Genomic DNA, 24,126 nt, shown 5'->3' on the forward strand with positions numbered 1-24,126 from the left:
TCATCACTAACGCCCACTCGTGCAAGCACGTGCGAACGGCAGCTCCGCAGAGGGCTTTCCCTCATCCCCGAGCCCCCCGATCCTTCTTCTGAACAACCCTCGCCACGAATCCTGCGATGGTGGGGCTCAGCAACATGTTGGCGATGATGTTATCCATGCTGAGCGGTCCGGTAATCGCCGAGCATGCTAGGCGGTAATTCATTAAGATGAATTAGAAAGCACGGCTTTAACCGCGAGCACTTCTTCATATATAGGTTAGGCATATTTATAATTTTTCAAAACATAATCTTACAGAAATTTAAAAACACTATGGAGTCACGCAAACAAAAGAAACCTGTAAGTCAAGAAGATCCTTCATACAAAACACGGACCCAATGAGCATTTGGAAGAAACCCGTGGATCAAGGCTAAGGGAAAGAATGATGATTTTAAAATTAATCACTAATAATAATTACTACATTAAATTGTAATTATTTTGCTATTTCTGACTGGCTTAAACATTTTAATGAGAAATAGATAACGGGAAGTTTACAGAACGTGAGGATTTTAACAAACTTAAACCAAGCCATATTGGAATAATATCTTCACGTATCTAATGGCAATGGACCAAAATTTAGAAGGTCTACATTACATTGATGTGTAATTATGTGCATTGGCCGGAACATCCCATTTTTGTTTTGACAGTCGAGTTTTTTTAATTAACAAAAGGGGTTTTCATTAACAACATATATAAAATTGCTTGAAAGTTCAGTATTTCAGAGTTAAATATATCTGGTTTCATTTACCTACCCCCTTTTTCCAAAATCTCAGTTATTTTTATTTAATATAAAAATAAGAAAGGCAGAAAGAAAATAATAAAGGAAAATAAGAAAGCGGAGGTCACAGATGAAGTCAGGAATTAACGATCAGATAGAATGAAGAAATACTGGGAAAATCGAAAGGCCACACTAATACAGAAATTCAAGAGGAACTGAAATATGGATGACTAAAGTGGTCCAATGTGGCTTCAAAAGTAACAAATCAAAAAAAAAAAAGAAAGAAAAAAGTAGGGTACTGCATTTATTTAATATTTTGTAACGACTATTATAAAAATGTTTGATGTTATAATAATTTGGACTATTTTCAGCTCGAAATAAATATGGTAAAAACATAAACAAGCAAACTAAAATGTTCTCTTTTTGGGAAAGATATTTTTTACTTTCTTACTACTACGTCATTGGGACCAGAATTATACATCTACAAAATCTTATGTTTTTTAATATCAAGAAGTTTACTTTCTACCGAAAATTAACCCACCGGGTTGGTCAAGTGGTGAACTCGTCGTCGTAAATCAGCTGATTTCGAATTTGAAAATTCTAATAAAGGTAGTTGTTTTTTATTCGGATTTCAATACTAAATCTTGAATACCGGTGTTCTTTGGTGGTTGGATTTCAATTAACCATATGTCTCAGGAATGGTCGACCTGAGTTTGTTCAAGACTACACATTTACCGGTACAGTAATAAGTCGCTAATGACTTTGTTTATGAAATAAAAGTATTAAAAAAAATAACGGAAAATTAATTTTCGAATTATAATAGAATGTATTTTTGATTGAGAGAGTGTAATTGATACTGTGGTTAAGTCTTTCCTACAAAACCAAAGATCCAGACTTAAAAAAAAAATTTTTTAAGTTTAAAAAAACTTAAAATGGCGTAAAAACGTAAATTACACTCAGATTTTAAACTAACGGGACTAAGACATGAGTAAACGTACGAACGCACATAACTCACTCACTCGAAAACATAATAATAAAAGGACGGAACGGGGGTTGATATAACTAAAAAAAAACTAAAAAATTTTGAATAAGGAACAATACAAATAATAATAATAACAATACTAACAGATATCTAGTGTTATATTTTGTTGAATGTGACAATAAGACTTTTGAATCGTAAAAAAAACCTATAGCGGTAGTGGTAGGTCAGTATATAGGCGCATCTTTGAGATGAGCCTGGGAAAAAGAAATTAAAAAAAAGAAGTGATACAATACAGTATACTTCATATGCCACCTGTTGCTAGTGGGATACCATTATGAGATATTACAACTGGTGACAGTAATATCTCTTATACCTGTTATATATGTATTCAATAAAACATTTATTTAAAAAGTGACATCGAAGTTAATTCATAGTAAATAAAACACATGTTTTATTATCGTAGATTTATATGACATATTTCTTCTGTATCTTTACCCGTATAGAAGGTTACTAACTCAGTCGATATAAAAGAAGGAAAACGTTACAGGAAATTACTTACTTATAATAAGACATCCACTAGTAATGACTGACGGAAATCGTTACTGAAAGTAAATGAAAAAAAGAAACTCACCACACGTAATAGATTTAAAGTCTATAACGATCTAGCTAATGTTTAAAGAGTTATAATAATCGTTCAAAATTTGTGAATTTAATCTTTTTTTTTAATCATTAAATATAACTTAATTTGTACGACTTTATTTAATAAAACAGATAGTAACAAGGCTATGATTAATACATATCATCGTAAACAAAAGCCACCTGTCGAATTCGATTGCAAGTTTCGATTTTTAGAATTATGGGTAAATGAGCTTAGTGATCAAAAATTGTATGACATTAACTACATTCAGAGCATTTTCCCCAAAATAACGATTTTATAATTAAAAAGTATTATTTTTCCATTAGAATAAACAGGTTAAAGAAATTGCTATATACTGTAGAGGTTTAGATTATTAAAAAATGTAAATTTTATAGGGATAAAATATAATAAATAAAACAATGGAATTAATATTCAATAATTAGGAAAAGAAAATTTTAATATCTTTGACGAATCAACTGAGAAGAAAAGTTCAGAATAAGGCAACTGACTAAAGGGCACAAATCTTGGTAGTATATAAAAAACAACGTGGAACTTTATGTTAGAGAAACGTACAAAAATGGTATAATTGTAATTTTCTTCGTCTTTACAATGTGACGGAGATGAAAATAAGAAATTCCGTAAGAACAGCCAATCTCCTAAGCGTTATCGTACTCTAAGAAGAAATAATGGAACAGATTAATTATTTTTTCCCCAGCCTCCCAGGACTGGACTGCAATCAAGCATCGCGCGATCCTAGGAGGTGTCTCCCCTCTAACTACTCAGGACCCCTCAGCGCGCCCGGCTATGCCGTCCACACCAGAGCAACCCAAGCAGCCGGGACTCGGTCTTCTACGCCTCGCTCAAGTGAGAGAACCCCAAAAGGGGCCTCCCCCACCGGGACTATGATCTCTACGCTTTGCCTCAAGTGGTGAATCCCGAGTCCCTTTCGGGATTCACCACTCCCTCTTCGTAACTCCCTCTTCGTAGACAGCCCGCCTCAGCCAAAGGCTCCACTTCGGAGTCCCCCAATCACTCAGGGCTGCCCTCCCTTCCCCTACAGTTTCTTTCCCAATCTGCTCCCCAGTCATGATACTCCTCCTCCACTCCTCCTTCCTTCGACTTCAGGATCCCAGCCGCTAGCTCCTCAACAGCTCGCCACTCATCTGCACCACGCAACATGTAATCAACGGTGGTTTCTGGCACTAATCACCACCCTGGCGTATTCTCTCCTTCACCTATGCCCACCTGAGGCACGCATAAAACGTATGCTCGGGGGTAACTTGTTGCTCACAATAAATGCACTCGGGAAATTCTCGCCTTCCGAACCTATGTAAAAAAGCTCCAAATCCCCCATACCCAGAGAGCAGCTGGTAGGTATAGTTTCCAACTTCACCATGTTTCCTCCCCATCCACGGCCCAAGCCTGGAGATCAACCGACGAGTTCATGCACCCTTATGCGTGGCGTCCCAAAACTCTTGCTATTCTTGCAGCAGAAGGGCGCCGGAGTCGGCCTTTCTCATACGCCCGTTTCAGTTGTAGTGTCCGAAGATGGATCGGTGAGACACCCGCCAACAACCTTACCGTCTTCCCAGACACTGTCCGATAGGCGGCGGCGATTTTAAGTGCCGTCCGCTTCGCTATAGCGAAGCCAGTCGCCTCACATTCTTCTTCCTTCCCAACGCCTCAGACTAAGCCAGAACAGATTAGCTAGAAACGACTTAAATAATTCGATTAAGAAGCGGGTTATCCTGAAAATGAAATAGAAAGCCAACCAATTTCAGTTTTTAACTAGCATGTATGAATTAGATTACCAATAGGGCAGTAAAAAAATTGTGAACCAATATCTATTGAAGTCCGGTTGCCATCAGAACTATCAATAAAGATCCGACAAAAGTCAACAAACAAATCCAACTTTACAATGTAATTTTTAATTTAGAATAAGTTAATTTAATTTTATTTTTGAGGTGAACAGCAAATACGATTTTTCATTTAACGATCACAATACGGGGACAGCAGCTTATTAGTTTTGAACCGTTACGATCTTTTTGATGCAGCATACATTTATTTGTATTAGTCGTTTGCAGAGTATACCACGAAGTTCTCCCGCGATTTTCATAACCTATTCTAGTCTTGAAAATAATGTAAAACCATCGAATATCCTAAAATGCTTTGATCTGGGGTGAAAACCAATAAACTGATGTAAAAAACCTTGTTTTTTATGTCTTACGTACAATAAGTTTGTTAAATTGGTAATAAATATATAAAACTTACAAAAAAAAAGTTGTTGAAAATTTAATCCTGAACAAAATGGTTTAAGATAAATGGAATAAAACAAAGAAAAGTTAAAAAAAATATTCTAATTTTATTTAGAAACCGTACATTACTACATTTGTGTTTAAAGTTTCTATTTGTTCAGAATTAAGTTCTCTGTTAGTTTTGGTTTAAGTTTCATGTGTTTATTAAAACGGAATACATGCATATAATTTACGAAGGATATCTATTTTTATAAGTGGGACAGGAAAGTCAACCGTTACCAATTTAAGCCACTTTTTAAGAAATTCTGCGAAAGAATTTATGAATTTTATTTTTTGTCATAAAAGTCTGTAGTTTTTTTTGTGTTGAGGAATAATTTTAAAAGATTCCATTTCGATATTTTCAATGATAACGGAATTAGATTGGATTTTCCAGTTAGCTTTCTAAGAATTTCTGACAAAATACAATCAAGAAAAAATGTAAATATCACAAAAATTGTTAAAAATCTACCGGTTAGAAATCTAGAAATAAGCATTTTTTTTTTTTAAAGAAATCTTTAGTTTTTTGATACATAAAACAGATTAAGATATTTTTATTTTATATTAATACAAATACCTCAGAATTATTTAACATGGGGATTTTCTTTTGTATAGAAGTTTTAAGTCACAATACTGTAATATATTATACAAACTTTCACCCACTTGATAAACATATTATTTACTACAGTAAAGATAAAATAAGCTTTAAATTATCTATCACGGTCTTTCTTACGACTGAAACGGATGTAAAGGCTCTGAGGTACAAAAACCATTAAACAAAGTAGGTTTCTTTGAAATTAATGATATTTTTTATAAATCCAGAGACGAACAGATTAATGGTGAATATCACCTAAATTTCATTGGGCAACAGTAAATTCAACTCTGTGAAGAAGTAAAACTTAACCACTTTATTGCTCACTTTTTTACTAAGTCTGAAATGAGATGCTTTTTAATTTTAGGAATGGCTAGGTCTCTTATTATAAATGACTTTGTCTTGGATAGGAAAAAAATAATACAAATTATTGACAGATTAATATGAATCCTAGTTCTCAACCGTTTCGAGCAAGAGTTTCACTGTATAAATTCACTGTATAAAAACGGATAAAATAAATGTAAATAAAGCTTAACAAAAAAAAAAAAAATTATTATATTATGTACTGTGTAAGAAACGAAAACGTTAAACGAATATTAAAACCATAAACAATAAGTTATGATGCAAAAAATAACTCTCCTTTAGCTAATTGACTTTTAAGAACACACACACGCGCGCGCGTACTAACACAACATATAAAGAAAGATCATCCCGTTAAAATACACTAGAACCGCTTATACTGAACGCTATTGGGACTAATTAAAAATGGCCGCTTTAGATTGTAATCGTTACATAAGGAAAAATACAAAATACACTACCATTAGCGTAGACCACTTTTTTCAATTATTAATTTTACTGTTATCCTATTTTTATGTTTTATCCTTCAGATTATGTTTTATTTACACAAAAAATCTGATATATATATATATATATATATATATGTATATAATTATATAAATCTAGTGATATCTATGTCTGTTACTCTTTCACGCAAAAACTACTCAACCGATTAAGGTGAGATTTTTATAAAAATAGTTTTTCTAACTGGAAAGTATGTAAGACTATTTTTATTACGAAATATTTAACTTTTTCAAGATGGTGGCTATTTTAGTAACAACCGCATGTGGTAACAACCGCATGTGGTAACAACCGGATTTTCCTAAACGATATTCATTTTTATTATTAATTAATCGTTGGTCAAATCGAATTCAAAGACCACTCGGAATACGTAAAATGAAATTTTCAACACAGCCACTGACTGCCACTGTCACTGTATGTGCAACGCGACTGGATGCGCCTGCTTCCGTTAATTTGTCTAAAATGCATAAAATAAATAAAAAACGAAGTATGGTCACCCTCCTGTTGGTGTTTGTCGGGTAACGCTAAAAACCACAAAAAATACTTTTTTACCTGTCCTTCGCACGAGTAATCAGTTGTAATTACTATTTCTAAAACGGGGGCCGACTATTCTGAAACCCGCATACTTCAAAGCATTCAGTTTCGAGTCCTGTGTTGATCAAACTGTCTTTTTGAAGATATTATAATACACTGATAGCTTTTATAATTTGAACAGGTTTAAATGCTATTTATCAGGATTATTCTCACGCGTATAAAGATAATGAACAGTGTGTGTTCAAGGAGCTCAATATAATCTGCAGAAGAAAAGTAAGTTTGATAAAAATAGTAAACAAAAATTCCCAATTTTTTTCAGACAGGACAAAAAAATTGGTTACTTTAAGCATATTATATTAGGTAATTCGGTCACATTAAAGTGTTACATTAAGTTCATAAATGTTAGTAAGGATTAATGTTTGAAGTACTATTCACCATATTTTTCTACATGGAAAAAGAATAAAATATTTATAAATTAAGAAAAAAAATCTGTTTATAAAACTGACTTGGCATAATCTGCTTTGCAGTAAACAGCATCATCTCTTATAAAACATGACGGTTGTCGATCAAGTGCCAATTGACAAACGCAGCATCTTAAACAATGTGCATGCCACGAACGACCGCTAACTTGTAATAAATATTTATCTGTAATGGCCTCTGCACAGGCTGCACACACCCTCTGCTCCGTCTGTAAAAATAATTATAAAAGAATTAATATAATGATGTAAAATAAACAATGTAAAATAAAACGTAGAAAATACAGAATGTTCTGGGAGTAGTTGTCAAATTTAACAGACCTATACAGACTATCTAAATAAACAAAAACATTCATAGGGAAATAATTGCCTTACCTCGCTTTATTTTTCCTCTATTCACCATTTTGTGTTTTTCCAATAAAAATATATTATTTAAGAACGGATTGAAATATTTTAATTTCAATCGGAAATTTAGTTTACATGTACCAAACTATATCATCTATAAAATAAATGTGTTTGAAAATATTACCATTGAAACTTCCAAAATGGCGGTCACTAAAATTTGTTAATCATTTTAGTAGCTCCCTAAATATTAATTTTATTGAATTTTGTTCTATTGGATAAAAAAAATTAAGTCTTTAGTAATTTTGTGCCTGTTTTCACTTCCTTCACTGACTGAAATAAAAATAATTAATAATTATAATAGAACTGGCACAAAAGTGTCAAACTGCATAATTTTTACGGTACACTTAAGCAATTTCCACCATATTTTAGTTTTTTATCAACCAATTTGAACGAATGAAGTATCGTTTTGTCACAGTAAAAGGCGGACACAAAAAAAAACAACTTGACGAACAGAGGAAAATTGAAGCGAGGTAGGCCATTTGTCAATATTAACATTTTTGTTTACTTCCTCATAAAACTGTCCAACAACTCGATATCCTGTATCCCATTTTTTCTTACGACTATGATATTATAACGCACCTGAAGTATAAAAGATAGTAATCAAGAGCTGCTTACTCTGAGAATAATGATATTTATAACGCAGCCACTTCCTATGCTGTACAGAATGTTACTGAAAATAATCAATATTTCAGTGGTTATGGCTAACTGATACTCAACAGTATACAATATATAACTACTTCACACTACTTTCTTTCCTTAGTAAGTCTGGCATTTGATGCTTTTCATTCTTGAATACGACTGTATAGTTTTCAGGAGTGATTTGTGACATATACCAGGTCGTCTAATTACGGTTGTGGCAGTTATTAAAAGCCACTTCGTACTGTTTTTATGAATAAATTTACGACATGGAGTCTTCCGTGCCTACCTGTGTGGTAGGAGGAGGCCGGATGACCCTTACTGCATTTACTGCGGCGACCCGGATACCTCAGAACACGTGGTGTTCTGGTGCTCGCAGTGGGATGAGTACCGGCTAGCTTGCTCGGCGATTACCGGATAGCTCAGCGTGGAAAACATCATCGCTACCATGTTGCGAAGCACCAAGAGTTTTGATACCATTGCAGGGTTCGTGGCGAGGGTTCTCCAGGAGAAGGATCGGGGGGCTCGGGAATGAGGGAGAGCCCTCTGCGGAGCTACCGTTCGCATGTGCTTGCACGAGTGGGCGGAAGTAATGAGACACGGGGACTCTCACAGCCCCGAGCGAAAAAGACCTAGTCCCGGCGAGGATGCCCCACTAGGGGAAACCCCGTTAGAGGCATCGGCATAAAGATCGAGTCCCGGCTCCCGGAGTGTGGACCCAGGGACGGCATAGCCGGGCGTGGTGGATCCTGCTCTGGAGGTTTGAGGCGGGAGCGAAGTGAGATTCGACCGGCGGGCCGAGACGTGGAGGACCGTTAGAGTAAAGGACCCTCTTCTATGCCTGCCTTCGTGGCGTGAGTGGTAGCGTCTCGGCCTTTCGTCCGGAGGTCCCGGATTCGAATCCCGGTCAGGCATGGCATTTTTCACACACGCTACAAATGATTCGTCTCATCCTCTGAAGCAATACCTAACGGTGGTCCCGGAGGTAAAAAAAAAGGACACTCCCCTGGGCTATGTAATAATACTTAACTGCAGGATCCGGCCCGGGGGAGAAGAAAAACAAAATTTAAGACACGGGCTAATATCTTACATTCTTATTATTCATTAATTTAATTAAATTTGTTTGGACTGAATTTATTGTTATAATATAGTGGAATATAATTAATAAACACCGATACTAATTAAATAATATTTATAATTTTATAAAATTAACTAAGTTTTTTATATAACTATGATTAATAACGGAATTAATTAAAGCCTGGTAAAAGGTTAAAGTTTTAAATAAAATTGAGTTAATTTAAATATTAAACAAAGTATAGTTCATTATACGTTTAATACAAACTAGTTTTTATCAGTTTAAAGATTAAACGGTAAAGTAAATAAATTAAAAATAATGATAGATAAAGATTTGGAAAATAAATCTAAAAAGTTCACTTTTTATGCAACTTTAAAACTGAAGTAAAAAGAAGAAAAATTAGATCAAGAAGTAGAAGTAAAGAATTTGCAAAACACCCCCTTAAAAAGACGAGATACAATATAGATCAGACTAGTACAAGACTAAGTACTATATAGATCATTTGGTTCTAAGTAATTGTACTATTTATTTTACATAAACTAAGTTATAAACGGAGTATAGCTACGAAACACTGACAAGAAGAAAGTCAAAAAAAGAATAAAATAGTCCCTATTGAAAAGCAGTAATAGAAAAGAATTAAAAAAAAAAAAATGTTATGACTTGTATGTAGTTTGTTTTTTAAACGAATATTAAACAAGAGCGGGATTTCAATAGGCAATAATTACTTTCTTGGTATAATAGTTCTAGAGCTATTTTGCAAGAAGGGAAAAATCGAAATAAAAAAAAAAATCTATAAAAACGTATGGTATGTTTTTTTTTACATTTCTCGACGTTTCATGACCCAGGCTCCCCAAAAAACAAAAAAAAAAGTAGGGATAATATTCGTACGTACGTACGTAAATATGCGTGTTGGCGTGATTGAAGCTTAATAAGTTTTAAACTTATTTTGATGAAATTTTGTACAGACTGGTGTATAGAAGGCAATTGGTAAAGTTTTAGGATAAATATCTCTTGGGGGTGAGGCAGATAAATTTTTGGAGTCATTTCTAAAAATTGTACAACCTTTTTGTATTAACCACTTTGTAACGGTTATTTTACCATTGTTTTAAAAAAAACTTTGCCCCAAAATTTCCCCTTTACCAAAATTGAAAAACGATCTCTTTTTATTAATTCATCTTTTTTAACCGATTTTTTATGTTTTCCTAGGCGTAGTACTAGTGCAAGCGACTCGAAAAAAAAATATTTTGGAAACAATATTGGAAAGGAGAGCCGATCAAAGCTTAAAAATATCGATTTTTTAAATCTTTCAAAACTTTTTTTGTTTATTTAAACTTTTAATATTATAAAAAGTTAAAATAATGAACTTTTATTAATATTACAACAAAATTTCATCATAACTCATCCCTCTTACCTACAAAAAAAGAAATCTTAGGTAACTTTTTCACGTAAAAAGTTTCCCACTATGTAAGAATAAATAATAAATGCCAAGAAAGTATAACAACTTTGTTCTCAGCTTTTTTCTCTTTAAATTTATGTTCAACACGTAACCGTTTTATCTTATGTAACGGTTTTAATGATTCTTTTTTAATTAGTTAAGAGTATCCCTCTATCGGTCCCGAAATATATTTCGTCTAAATTTCACGTGAGCCTTTTTAACAAAACACTACCTTATATGAATAAACGATTGAAAGGTATTGTTCAGAAAGTTGCTGTGCAATGGAATTATGGAAGTGAAATGACGAAACTTTCTTAATTATTACTTTGTATTTCTATTTCATTATTTTATAGAAACGGATATTACAATAACTAAAATAGTCTATAAGTTCTTCAACATCAATACAGCTATGTACACGTTTCAATTTGTTTTTAAACGCTTTTACCAGCTGATATAGTGGAACATCTTGTACGTATGCCGTTATTGCGGTTTTTAGTTCGTCAATCGTGGTTTGTTGCGATACGCTACTTGTTTCGCTGCTCCCAATATAAAGCGATCTAAGGGAATCAGAGTGAGCGATCGGGCAGGCCATAAACTCCTCGAAATGATTCATTCACCAAAAACATTTTTTTGAAAAGTCATTAACCTGTATGTTGTTTGCGCTGTGGCGCCATCTTATTGGAACCAACCATGATCGATTTCCACTTCTGTTAACTGATTAATGAAGTTTGTTAAAACAGCACAATAACGATCACTATAAAATGTATTTTAAAAAAATACTGGCACCACAATGCGCGTTCTACTCACAACGACAAAGACTCTAATTTTTGCTTCGAATAAAGATTTTTCTTGTAATTCTTGGAGGTTAGTTGTTAACCACAGTAGAAGAAGTATTTTGTGAATTAATGTACCCTTCCATATGAAACCACGCTTCATCTGTAAAAAACATAATGTAGATGATACCTACAGAATTTTGGTCGAATAAACGTTTAAACCATTAGCCGTTTGGTATGATCTGTAGGTTTCAGTTATTGAACAAACTTTACTTTGAGGGGGAAAAGTTTCAGTTATTTTCTAACAGCTTTGTGTGCGGTAGCAAGTCCGATATCTTGATGGTGTGCTAACTTACGCGTTGACCTTCTGGACGTTCGGTCATATCCGAAATACCAAGCAGCTTCTGTTCGTTTGGTTTAAGTGGTCTTCCAGTTCGGATTAGTGACTTTAACAGAGCCTGTTGCCCGAAATTTTATAAGAGTTCGAACTGAATTGCGGTGAGGAACAAGAGCATTTGGAAACTTTTCAGAAAACTTGTGTTTCACTAAATCGATATACTTGTCACCTTCACGAAAGATGTGTTCAACGAGAAAAATGCGTTCTTCTACCGAATGAACAATTACGTTTCTCGTAACTATTTATTCCGATAAATAAAACAAAACGAAACAAAGAACGTACAATCACTACTCAACAGCAACTGATGTCTTGGTTTATTACTGAGCAACGCCCAACCAACTCACAGGGTAACCAACCTTACGACGAAAAAACAGAATCCACCACAATTCTAAAGCATATTGCACAGCGACTTTCCGAACGCACTATAGCTTCTTTTTGTAATATTATAATTGATTGCTGTAGCATAACGATATATAGCTTGATTTTATAATATTAAACGTATTTTTTAGTGAAAATTAAAAAAAGCGATTGGATAAAAACATTTAAAGAAATAATGGATTGCGTATTACCAGACTCCAGAAAGTTTTAGCTCAAAATAATAGTCTCTACGGCATTTTTATTCATTTCTTTTTTTATCAGTATCCAGATTTTTCGCATTTTAAGTTTCTTTTAAAAGGTTTTTTCGTACGGACGAATTTTTTAAGCCTACGCTATCATCTTCAATAAAAAGAATACATTAAAAAAAAAATACAACCGAATAAAAAAACTGCAAAAAATATTTTTCATTTTTTTAAACTTTCAACTTTCTGATTTTTACTCCATAAAACTAAAGCAAGTAAATTATTATTAGTTTTTAATTAGGCGCATACTTCATGAAGTTAATATTTAAAAAGGAATGGAAAAAATAAATATTATTTTTTACATATCAGCGATTTCTAAATAGAATACTTTCTATTTAATTTATTTTAAATAAATTTTCATAAATTCTATATGAAATAAAAAGAACCTGAAAACCTTACATTTAAAAAATTGTTAAGATAATATTTTACTGTACAAAGACTAATGTCGAATACTTTACTTAACTGAATTATTTGTTTTTAAATTGTTTTCAGGAACACAAAAGGTTTACGAACTGTTTATTTTTAATAACGAACTTAATGTATTTTCGTTTCATAAAAAATTTAACCAAGCATTTTTGTAGAAATTTAACTTCTGAATTTTAATTTTTTAAGATTTTTTTTAGAAATAAGCACTTAATTTTTTTACATGACTGCCCAAAAAGGAGTGTAATGTATTTAGGATGTATGTATGTTCGTTCCACCGCAGGAGCTCAACGGTTGAACGAATTTAGATGTATGACCCCGCCTGCCATCATGGCGCGAGTGACAACGTCTCGGCCTTTCATCCGGAGGTCCCGGGTTCGAATCCCGGTCAGGCATGACATTTTCACACACGTTACAATTCATTCATCTCATCCTCTGAAGCAATATATAACGGTGGACCCGGAGGTTAAACAAAAAGAAAAAAAAGATGTACGGCCCGCATTGGAATCCTTACGTTACTGGGACTGTCATAGGCTATATAAATATATGTATGTATATATTATATTTATCTATAAATATATATATATATATATATATATATATATATATATTTATATAAATAAATTGAAAAAAATTATACCAAAAGCAAATACTAAATACAAAATTCAAAATTATAATCCGCACGTTCTTTAATTATTCTATATTAAAAGAGCAATGTGTTTTTTAGCAGTCGAGTTGTAGGATAATTAAGTAGCGTGCGGGTGAAAATTTCATATATTAATATTTATCTTTTTGTATTGTTACAACATTCAGCTGTCAATAAGATTTAAACAATTTTTTAAATGAAAAGTACAAAAAAACACTATTTTGTTTCTGAATATTGCTGGATATTTCACGCCTTTCATGTAATAACAGGAATTTAAAGATTTGCGCATTTTGGATTAGCTTTTATTAACTTAGAAAAACTGACGTAACCAGAGATTGATTCAGTCACCCAAACAAAAAATCTTAAAAGTGGTGTTGACTGTACAAAAAGTGACACACAAATGAAATAAATAATTTCGAAAAAAATTTGGACAGTACCTCTTTAAAATATTGAATTATAATGATTGAGTATATAATTTTACAGGCAGTATATGTTCGGTGATGACGGATGAAATCAATGATTACGGTTACATAGATGGAGTTAGGTCGATTTAAGAAAGGCAGGAAAGAATAAAGGAAAGAGAGAGAAAGACTGCGATGGTGGGAGGGATTATATCGTAAACTACAGCAATCATACCGGCCGGTGATAATACTGTCAGTGTCCTGTTAATACTTCACTTATTTATTTGCTATAAATTGTAAATATAAATATAGATATAAGTTTTATGTATCATAATTTTATAGCACTAAACATACAAATTTATACAAAAAAGCAACTTTATAACAAAATGCTTTTCTGAATATTTATTTATATAAAATATTGTTTTCCCGGATAATATGAATTTATATTTCATTTATTAATAACCAAGTGAAAAAAATCTACCAACGAAGTTGCTGAACCTTTCCAACATTGCATAAAATTAAAGATTTTCCTTTTTATGATATTGTTTGCCCTCTTCTTCCAATGGCAAAGTTAAAAATTATTATTACTTTTACGATCATGCATTTTTCCATATATATTTATTTACCTATTACATTATTAAAAGAACTTAATTTTAAGCATGTTTTATCACAAACTGTTAAGAACTCAAGCAGTGTATATAAATTTTCAACATACGATGAACATTATGATCTGCCCTTACATCACTAAAAGTAAAGGAATTTGTTTTTTTCTTTAATTTTACGTTTTGGATTTGTAAGGTAAACATACGAGGGTTATTTTTTTTTCAAGGTCCGATCGGTCACGAAATTAAAACCACAGTGAAAATAAAAAAAAAATTATTTGTAACAAGTACTTACATAGTTAAGTTATTTCTCTACATAGTGGCCACTCCGATTTAGACATTTGTCGTAGCGTGGTACCAACTTTCCAATACCTCGTCATAGAACGGAGCCGCCTGTGTTTTCAGCCACGTTTCTACGCTGTTCTGCAGCTCGATGTCTGTGCCAAAATGTTGTCCTAGCCAGCGTTTCATGTGAGCAAAGAGGTGAAAATCTGATGGAGCCAAGTTCGGGCTGTATGGTGGGTGATCAAACACTTCCCAACGAAAACGCTGCAGGAGCTTCTTTGTTACAGCTGCAGTCGAGCATTTTCATGGAGAAAGACAATGCCTGATGACAACATTCCTCTCCACTTATTCTGAATTGTGGCTTTTTCACTAAGTTGTCTCCTAGCCAGTAAGTGAAACACTGGCTAGGAGGACAACATTTTGGCACAGACATCGAGCTGCAGACCAGCGTAGAAACGTGGCTTAAAACACAGGCGGCTCCGTTCTATGACGAGAGTATTGGAAAGTTGGTACCACGCTACGACAAATGTCTAAATCGGAGTGGCCACTATGTAGAGAAATAGCGTAACTATGTAAGTACTTGTTACAGATAAAAAATTTTTTATTTTCACTGTGGTTTTAATTTCGTGACCGATCGGAACTTGAAAAAAAAATAACCCTTGTAATAACTTATTAACAGTTAATTTAACTATTTACATTTTTTCAATCAATCTTTAAAAATTATTTTTTAATGTTTAACTTTACAGAAACCTGTATACTTTTTTATTAGCAATATTTATTTTTAAAAAACAGTAAATAAATACAAAGAAGAATTATTATATTTTTTCAATAAATTTGTAAACATTCTGCTTAGACGTTACTAATGAGCAAGGTTTGATTTATCATTAGAAAACGAAGCAGGCTCAGTTGAACTATCTAATCCGAACTGGAAGACCACCTAAACAAAACGAACAGAAGCTGCTTGATATGTCGGATGATATGGCCTCCTTCTTAAACCAGTCAGTCATTAAATCTAGTAAAAAAACACCTCTAGTAAAACAAATTTGAACACCTCAAGTAAAAAACACCTTTTTAAACACCTCTAGTAAAAAAAAAACTGATAAAATTTTGGGATATTCTTGGAAAATTATATTTAAAAAAAGTTAAATCCACCCTTTTCTTTCATGAAAAAAGTTAAAACATTACACTGATTGTCCCACGACAAAAAGAAGAAACTTTCAGGACATGTTCTACTGGTAAAAATAATGAAAAATGTTCATATAAACATAGTCGCGAAACGCTTTGTTTTCGAGACACAAATTTAATATTTGAGACACAAATTAAGGAGTAAAGTTGGTGGTTTCTTAAGCTGGAAAATAGAATATTCGTTCGCTTCCCTATAAGAAAGGAGCATGAGAATTTAGCGGCTCGCTACCTAGCGATCCGAATGAGAAGTGCAACACCGCAGCGGATTATTTATTATATACACGTTTTAATAACAATAATTTTTCATTTTAATATAACATTTCCGAATAACCGTGAGTTGTTAGATCGAGAGTGTACCTGATGCGTGCAAAAGTTAGTCTTTGATAAATCAAAGTTAGTTTATGATAAATCATGGTAATGCCTGTGTATTCTATAATTGTTTACAGATAAAAATAACGATCTAAAAACCATGCTTATCTGTACTGTATTTCCTTGTAAAAAAAATGTATAATTTATAATTTGAGTAATTTATGTAAAGTGTGTAATTTATGAATCATCATGATGTATATGTGTTCCCAATATTTGTATGTTTATGCAAATGTAATGTAATCCCATTACTATCTATAGAATTTGTAAATACTTAGTGTCTTCAAATTTCATGTTTCAATATAAAATAGGAAGTGGAACACAAAAAAACCCAACTTGACAGGGCGCCCCTTCAGAACACACGAAATGGAAGTAAGAAGACACAAAGACGGAACCTCGGTTCCTGGGGTGAGGCACAAGGACGACATAGTTGGACCTGACCACCACATTCTAAGAGCTAGAGGCAACCAACCGAACAGAGAACTGACCTGTAGCATACACTACTGGTGGATGGGAAGGTCAGCATCTCCTGCGACACAAGACGAAGACTAACCAGCGAGCGAAGGGGTGAAGGACAGCCCTCTGCGGAGCCATCACTTTTCTGCACCTGAGCGGATGGGTGCTGGTGATGTGGCACGGGGACTCTTGATCCCTTGAGCTCAAAAGTCACCCCCGAGTTTGTGCTATGCTTGACTGCTGATCCGACCTCGGGTGGGGAGTTACGGTGAAATAGGAGTTTTAGTCGGTAGGGTACGGTATACATAGGTTCTGATAACAACATATAGTCGAACCTGTACGAGTCCCCGACACTTCCCCACTTTGTGGGGGATACGTAAATGGTATTTCTCCGTAACACTGTGTTAAAAAAAAAATAATCTTCAACCTATTAACTAAGAGCGTTTGAATTTTGAAAATCGGACGACTGTTTGCAGAGATATTATAAGAGCACCCCATTGCACCTCCCAAAAGAGCGCCCCAGGAGCACTCCGTTGTTTACCAGTTGATGGTGATGAATGGTCTAGCCTCTTACGAGGTGCTCGCTCACCTCATCGTTCTAGCCTCACACGCAGTCCCCATGGGAAGCCCCATTATTTTTAAACAAATTTTTGTTGAAATTTAATATTACTTTATTTAACGTAAAATTAATTCTATTATTTTTGTGATATTATTCATTCGATTGATTGAATCATTCAGTTCAAACCCAGCTCACACAGTGATTGAAACTCACAATTCACAGTTCATTAATTCAATTCATTAAAGTTTGTGTTTCAACCGGCAAATCTTCACTGCTAAATATATATTTTTTTTTCGAGATTTATGGAGTTGAAATATAAACCTATTTAATCTATTATCTATAAACCTTTTCAGTTGTGTCAAGAAACGGGTAAAAATTTGGTTGCAATTGATCGAGTAGTTCTTTTGTTTATCCCGAATAAAAAAAAACCCTCTTCGTCTTTATATAATAATATAGCTATAGATTATCATCCGTACGCTGTTTAATTATTCTTTATTAGTAACTATCCTATATTAAAGAACAATGTTTGTCACCAATATTTCTTTTTTGAAGACGTGATTTTAATTTTTAATGTTTATCTCTTTGTTTATTTCAAAAGAATTTCTTATTTTTACACTTGTTTTAAGACAATTTTTTTCTAAATGTTAGATTTTTATACTATTTTAATTTTATTCATGTGTTTTTTTTGTCGAACAACATTAACTTTATGTTTTTCAATTTTCTGAAAGTAGCTATTTCAATTTTTCTTAATTTTATTGATATAGTTTATTCCATTTTATTTTAAAATTAAATATAAAAGTTTTTCCAATACGACACTTTTAGCCATTTGAATTTTTCAAGAAAAATAAGTTCTGCAGTTATTCGACTACAAAGAAAAATTAATTAATTTTTTCGTTAGATCATTCAAGGAGATCCGAAAGTAAAAACAAAGCAAAAATATATGAACAATTCAAAGAAATTACATTAAAATCAGCTCACCGGTTTTAAAATTATATTGTCTATAGACAACCAAAACTAAAAATTGTATTGAAATTAGATTGTTTTTTTTTTATATTGATAAAATGTAATGAAGTTAATAAAAATGAAACGCTGCTAGTTAATGTTGTAAAGTATAGTTAAACGAGAGTTTCTTCAAATAACAAATAAAATTAACCAAACAATATTGTTAGATTCTTTTGGCAAACAATAAAATAATATTCATAAACAATAATTAAATATAATTCCATTTTTTGTTTTAATGTAAACATAAAAATATATAAATTAAGCGCTAATAACGTGAATAAATATTTACCTATCTTCTATGTTTCGAGCTAATAATAATAATAATAATATAAATGGGAAAACTGAATCTGTGTGGCCTATTTGTTATGTTACATACATTATTGAAGAGAACATACAAACACACGTACGTTTACATTGTTCAGTAACCTATACCAGGTTAGTTATAAAAAGTGTTTTCAGACATAGAGGAGGAACTAATTGCTCATTTCCTTTACACCCTACTGTTTGCTAAAATAGTTAAATACAACAAAATAAAATTTAAAAAAAGAAGAGAACATAAAAAGGAATTGGAACAACAAAGCAAAAGGAACTAAGTTATTATAAGCTATTGTTTCATTAAATTGTTACAAATTAAAAAATAAAAAATAAATAAATGCATACGTATTAAAAAAAATCCATTATAATGAAAAAAAAAACAACAAAATTACAGTACGTAAAATTTAAACATTAATAATATTTATAATCTTTGTCGTTTTTAATAATGTTAAATAAGACAGAAAAATATGGCTAATTACAATATTTCTTTTTGTTTTTTCTTAAAAAATATTTCTATAAAAAACTGACAATACAGTTGTAGGACTTTCCAATCACCCGGCTAAAGCTGCATTCCGGAAAACTCCAAAACTGTGGGTTGTATCTGATGTACAGCTTACACACAAAACTTAACTTAAAATATTTATCATTTTATTTAAATATAATATTTTTTCGTTAATTTAATTTAGCGATTCTAACTAAAGCGTGCGCATATACCTATTTAATTCGCGCGGCTGTAGCGATACTAGCGGCGACGGCCACTAGCACTAACTAATGTAATTTCACAACTTACACAAAACAAATTTCGCTTGTACGATCTAAACTAGTGTAGTAAACAGCTTAACGCACCAGGTACCGAGTGACCGAGTTCGAGATCCAGCCAGAACAATTTTTTTTTACACTTTAAATTATTCATTTATTTAATTTTAACATTTGTGACGACACAACATAGAAGACGACTATAAAATTTTTTTGGGGTAAGGGTACGATTTTGCAAAAACTTTTTTTTGCAAATATTTTTATTTTTTAATCGTTAATAAATGTGCTTAAGATAAATATGACCTTAATTAGGCGAAATCTCGAGATACTAAGGATGACATTGCTTTACAACCTCATCTCCTTGACCTTTTAAGTTGAAAATTCAAAGCCTCGTATATAAAAGTAATCTGATCCAGTTTGGTCAAAATCTGTCCAGTAGTTCTGGAGATACAGGTGATTCAAAGAAACGGGAAATTTTGAAAGTTGTGTTGGTAGTCGTGAGCGATTGGTACCACTTGATAAGTGGCGCACGCCTCTCTAACCTAACCTGCCATTTAGTTGTTATTGATCCTTGGAGTGGTGCGCAACGTGCGTTTGCTATCAAAGCGTTTTACAAAAACAATGACAGTGTGGAGGGAGCGCGTAGAGAATTTCGCCGTCATTTTAATCTGGGACGGCACGACCGTGTTCCATCAGCACATGCAATTAAAACACGGATATCTAATTTTGAGGAAACCGGTTCGGCAATGAAAAACAAACCTCCAGGCCGTGAGCGTACCGTCCACCACAGAATGTTCAAGCTTTACAAGATGCTCTCACACGAAGTTCACATCGGTCAATCCGTCGTCTCTCAGCATCTTTACAATTGGATAGTTCAAGTTCGAAGAATGTTAGTGAAGGGCTTGCAATACCATCCATACAAGTTGCAGATAGTCCAGCAACTATACCGAACGATGCAGTTGTGCGAGCACAATTCTGTAATGTAATGCTTCAGAAGATAAATGATAACCAAGAGTTTGTTCACGAACTGTGGATGTCAGACGAAGCGCATTTCCACCTCAGTGGATTTGTTAACAAGCAAAATTTCAGATACCGGGCACAAGAAAATCCTACGCAGCGACACCAGCGTCCGTTGCACAGCCAGAAAGTGACCGTGTGGTGTGCTATGTCATCTTACGGTGTTATAGGCCTTATTTTTTTGACGATGACAACGGTCTTGCGATTACAGTGACGTCGGCTCGTTACGTAGCCGTGCTTGAAACCTTTGTTGTGGAACAACAAAACAGATTTCCACCGATTCTTAACACAGCCTGGTTTCAACAAGACGGAGCAACGTCACATACTGCACGAATATCGATGGCAGCTGTACGCCGATTGTTTGGACAACGTGTCATTTCACGAAAAGGTGACATTAGATGGCCTCCCAGATCGCCTGATCTCTCAGCTTGCGATTACTTTTTGCGGGATCACCTTAAAAGCAAAGTGTTCCACCTGCTACAACGGAAGAACTGAAGGCAAAGATCCGAGAAGCAATTGCGGAAATTCCAATTGAGATGTTACGTCAAACCATGAACAATTTAACGAAGAGACGTGAGTGTTTACGTAGAAGAAGAGGTCACCTGCAAGAAGTCATCTTTAAAACATAAACTAAAATGTATGTATCCTAAAATGGCAACATTTTTACAATTACATGAAATAAAATTCATTTTCTAAAAAAAATTTTTCATTAACGTTATTTAATTTTTTAAATTTCCCGTTTCTTTGAATCACTCTGTATAAGGTGATTTAGAGACCAACACCGAACACACACACACACATACACACGAACATTTTTTGGTTTTTGGGGGTTCCTTAGGTGTCAATACATCAAGATCCGGTGAAAACCGCATATGCACAAATTGGACCGATTAAAAAACTTTGCGTTCTACAAGTTTTGTTACTAAATCTTCCGCGTTTATAAATCATTTAACAAAGTTATTGTACTACAAACCCCCAAAAAAGCTTGTTTTTCAACACCGAATTTTGATTTTTAAATCGGATATCTTAAAGATTACTGGTGTTACAGTTCGGGGACCTATTTTATCCTATCTCCCAGCTCAAATTACATAAGAAACCATCAACTTCACTATTTAATATGGGTCCAACAAATAACAGTAGGCCTTTTTATTAGAAGAGCTGTAATTCGGGCGTAATCTTCCGCTAGCCGTAACTCGAAAACAAAGTGTTTCCACACCTATGTTAACAAGAATTTTTTTCATTATTTTCACCAGTGGAACATGGTTTCGTATATTCTATTATATTTTTTTTAGTTTTTGAAATACGTTTTAAGTATTTTTAAAAAATTTGTAAATCTAATTAATAGGAAGTTATTTTTATTTTAACGTTTAACTAGAAAATAAATTTTATAAAAATTCTTTACAATATGTACATATATAAAAAGAAGCATCCAGACTGAATAGTACCCAAATCGATCGGAGCTTAGCGAGGCAAAACGCTGTCGCGTAGGCCTACCTAAAATAAAAATATTTTATAATATATATTTTTATTCTATAGGCACAAACGTTGTATTATAAAAGTAATATTTTGTTAAGTGAAGATTTTATGTAAAGATGTAACTGGTTTAGAATCCATAAATAAAACTATTAAAAGACTAGAAAAAAAAACGAATAAAATCTATAATATTTTATTAATAAATATTTTGTAAAAATAGTAATTTCTAACAAATATACAAAAGACACTAAATCATTTTATTATGTATCGTAATGCTATTTAGGTATAATAGTAGGTACTAATACTATAGCGACGTAGTATTTAATACTGTTACCATATTTTAGTCGTGCAGAAAAAAGCGTTATACCGCATTACTGGTTTATAACCTAAGCAATAATTCTGAATAAAACTCAACGGGCTGAGATATCAGAGTGGGCGCCGATGCCTCATAAAAATCAAAATGAATGTCACTAGCGCCTGAATCAACACAGAATCTATATAGTTGCAATAGGCCCTTATACGTATTAATAAATCTTTTTACCGGACGTTTATTTTACAGCCGTTGAAATTATGAAAGCCTTCTTTGCTAGCTAGCTGTGCTTTGATAGTACATATGTTTATGTTCATGGTAAAAACCAGACCAACGGGTTAAACATAAATTGCATTCTATATGCGCACTTTTATTATTATTATTTTTTTTTTTTAGTTCTTGTCATAACCGCTATCATTTATTTATTACTATAATACAAAAGAATTTCAAATATGAACATAATGTATATTCGATGTTGAAAATTATTTTGTAATACACGTAAGATATTACACTGATGATAATAATAATACTAGCAATAATTATTATTTGAGACGATAAAAATTATATACTAAGATGGCCAGAAAAAATCTGGAATAGATGAATAATATAAATATATCCTTTAAATACTCTGTAAAGAAAATACTGATTATTTAAAAAAAATGTATTAGCTCTTCCAAAATATTTAAATAAAAACTGTTGAAATAGCGTAATCCATTGGAAAAAGATCATATTTTCTTGGGAATAGTTCCAGGAAAATTAAACTAAAAATTAAATTTAAGAAATTATCAATAAATTACGTAATTAAATTAGCTGAGTCAATAGAAATTTTAACCTCGAAATAATTTACTACAGTAAATAAATTATTGAAATGGGTTCTGAAAATATGCAGAATAAAAATGTGCGATAAATTAAGGAAAAACGTTTAATTTTTCGCCAATAGCGGCTTTATTTTTAATCACATGTAAAAATAAAAAGCACCAATAGATAGCTGAGAAAATTTCCCACCAAAAACTCGTGGCTACTTATTTTTACAAGCGAAACTTGTTGTTTTATAAGAACAACAACGAATTTTACAATAAACACCAAAATCGAGCTATAGCTATTATACATAGGTAGCGTAACTCGAGGGCGCACAATAATAAACTTCAATACTCTGTTCCTATTAGAGTTAATTAAAAAATTCAAAAAAGTACGGATTAATAAGACCTATTATTAATATTTCACCTTAATTTGAATTTGAAAAATTTTGAAAATTTTTTGCTCTTTGTGGAATAAACGTGGTTTGTCGAAAAAACGGGTGTTTTTTGAATAAACATTAGTTTTTCGTCAATATTTCGTTTATTTTTAATCTTTTTTTTTTGTCTTCAGTCATTTAACTGGTTTGATGCAGCTCTCCAAGATTCCCTATCTAGTGCTAGTCGTTTCATTTCAGTATACCCTCTACATCCTACATACCTAACAATTTGTTTTACATATTCCAAACGTGGCCTGCCTACACAATTTTTTCCTTCTACCTGTCCTTCCAATATTAAAGCGACTATTCCAGGATGCCTTAGTATGTGGCCTATAAGTCTGTCTCTTCTTTTAACTATATTTTTCCAAATGTTTCTTTCTTCATCTATTTGCCGCAATACCTCTTCATTTGTCACTTTATCCACCCATCTGATTTTTAACATTCTCCTATAGCACCGCATTTCAAAAGCTTCTAATCTTTTCTTCTCAGATACTCCGATCGTCCAAGTTTCACTTCCATATAAAGCGACACTCCAAACATACACTTTCAAAAATCTTTTCCTGACATTTAAATTAATTTTTGATGTAAACAAATTATATTTGTTACTGAAGGCTCGTTTAGCTTGTGCTAT

General features: G+C 32.8%; 1 protein-coding gene across 5 annotated transcripts in view; it reads right to left on the reverse strand.

Annotated features, from left to right (window-relative positions):
- Window positions 1-24,126, reverse strand: part of Awh (LIM/homeobox protein arrowhead) — a 455,485-nt gene that overhangs the window by 92,574 nt on the left and 338,785 nt on the right. For all 5 annotated transcript variants that reach the window (XM_075372512.1, XM_075372511.1, XM_075372513.1 and 2 more), the window contains one exon: window positions 7,155-7,336. In XM_075372512.1, the coding sequence (XP_075228627.1) occupies window positions 7,155-7,336 (182 nt within the window). The remainder of the gene's footprint in view (window positions 1-7,154; window positions 7,337-24,126) is intronic.

Source organism: Lycorma delicatula, chromosome 8 (genome assembly GCF_047948215.1).
Source record: "Lycorma delicatula isolate Av1 chromosome 8, ASM4794821v1, whole genome shotgun sequence".
NCBI classification, from domain to species: Eukaryota; Metazoa; Arthropoda; class Insecta; order Hemiptera; family Fulgoridae; genus Lycorma; species Lycorma delicatula.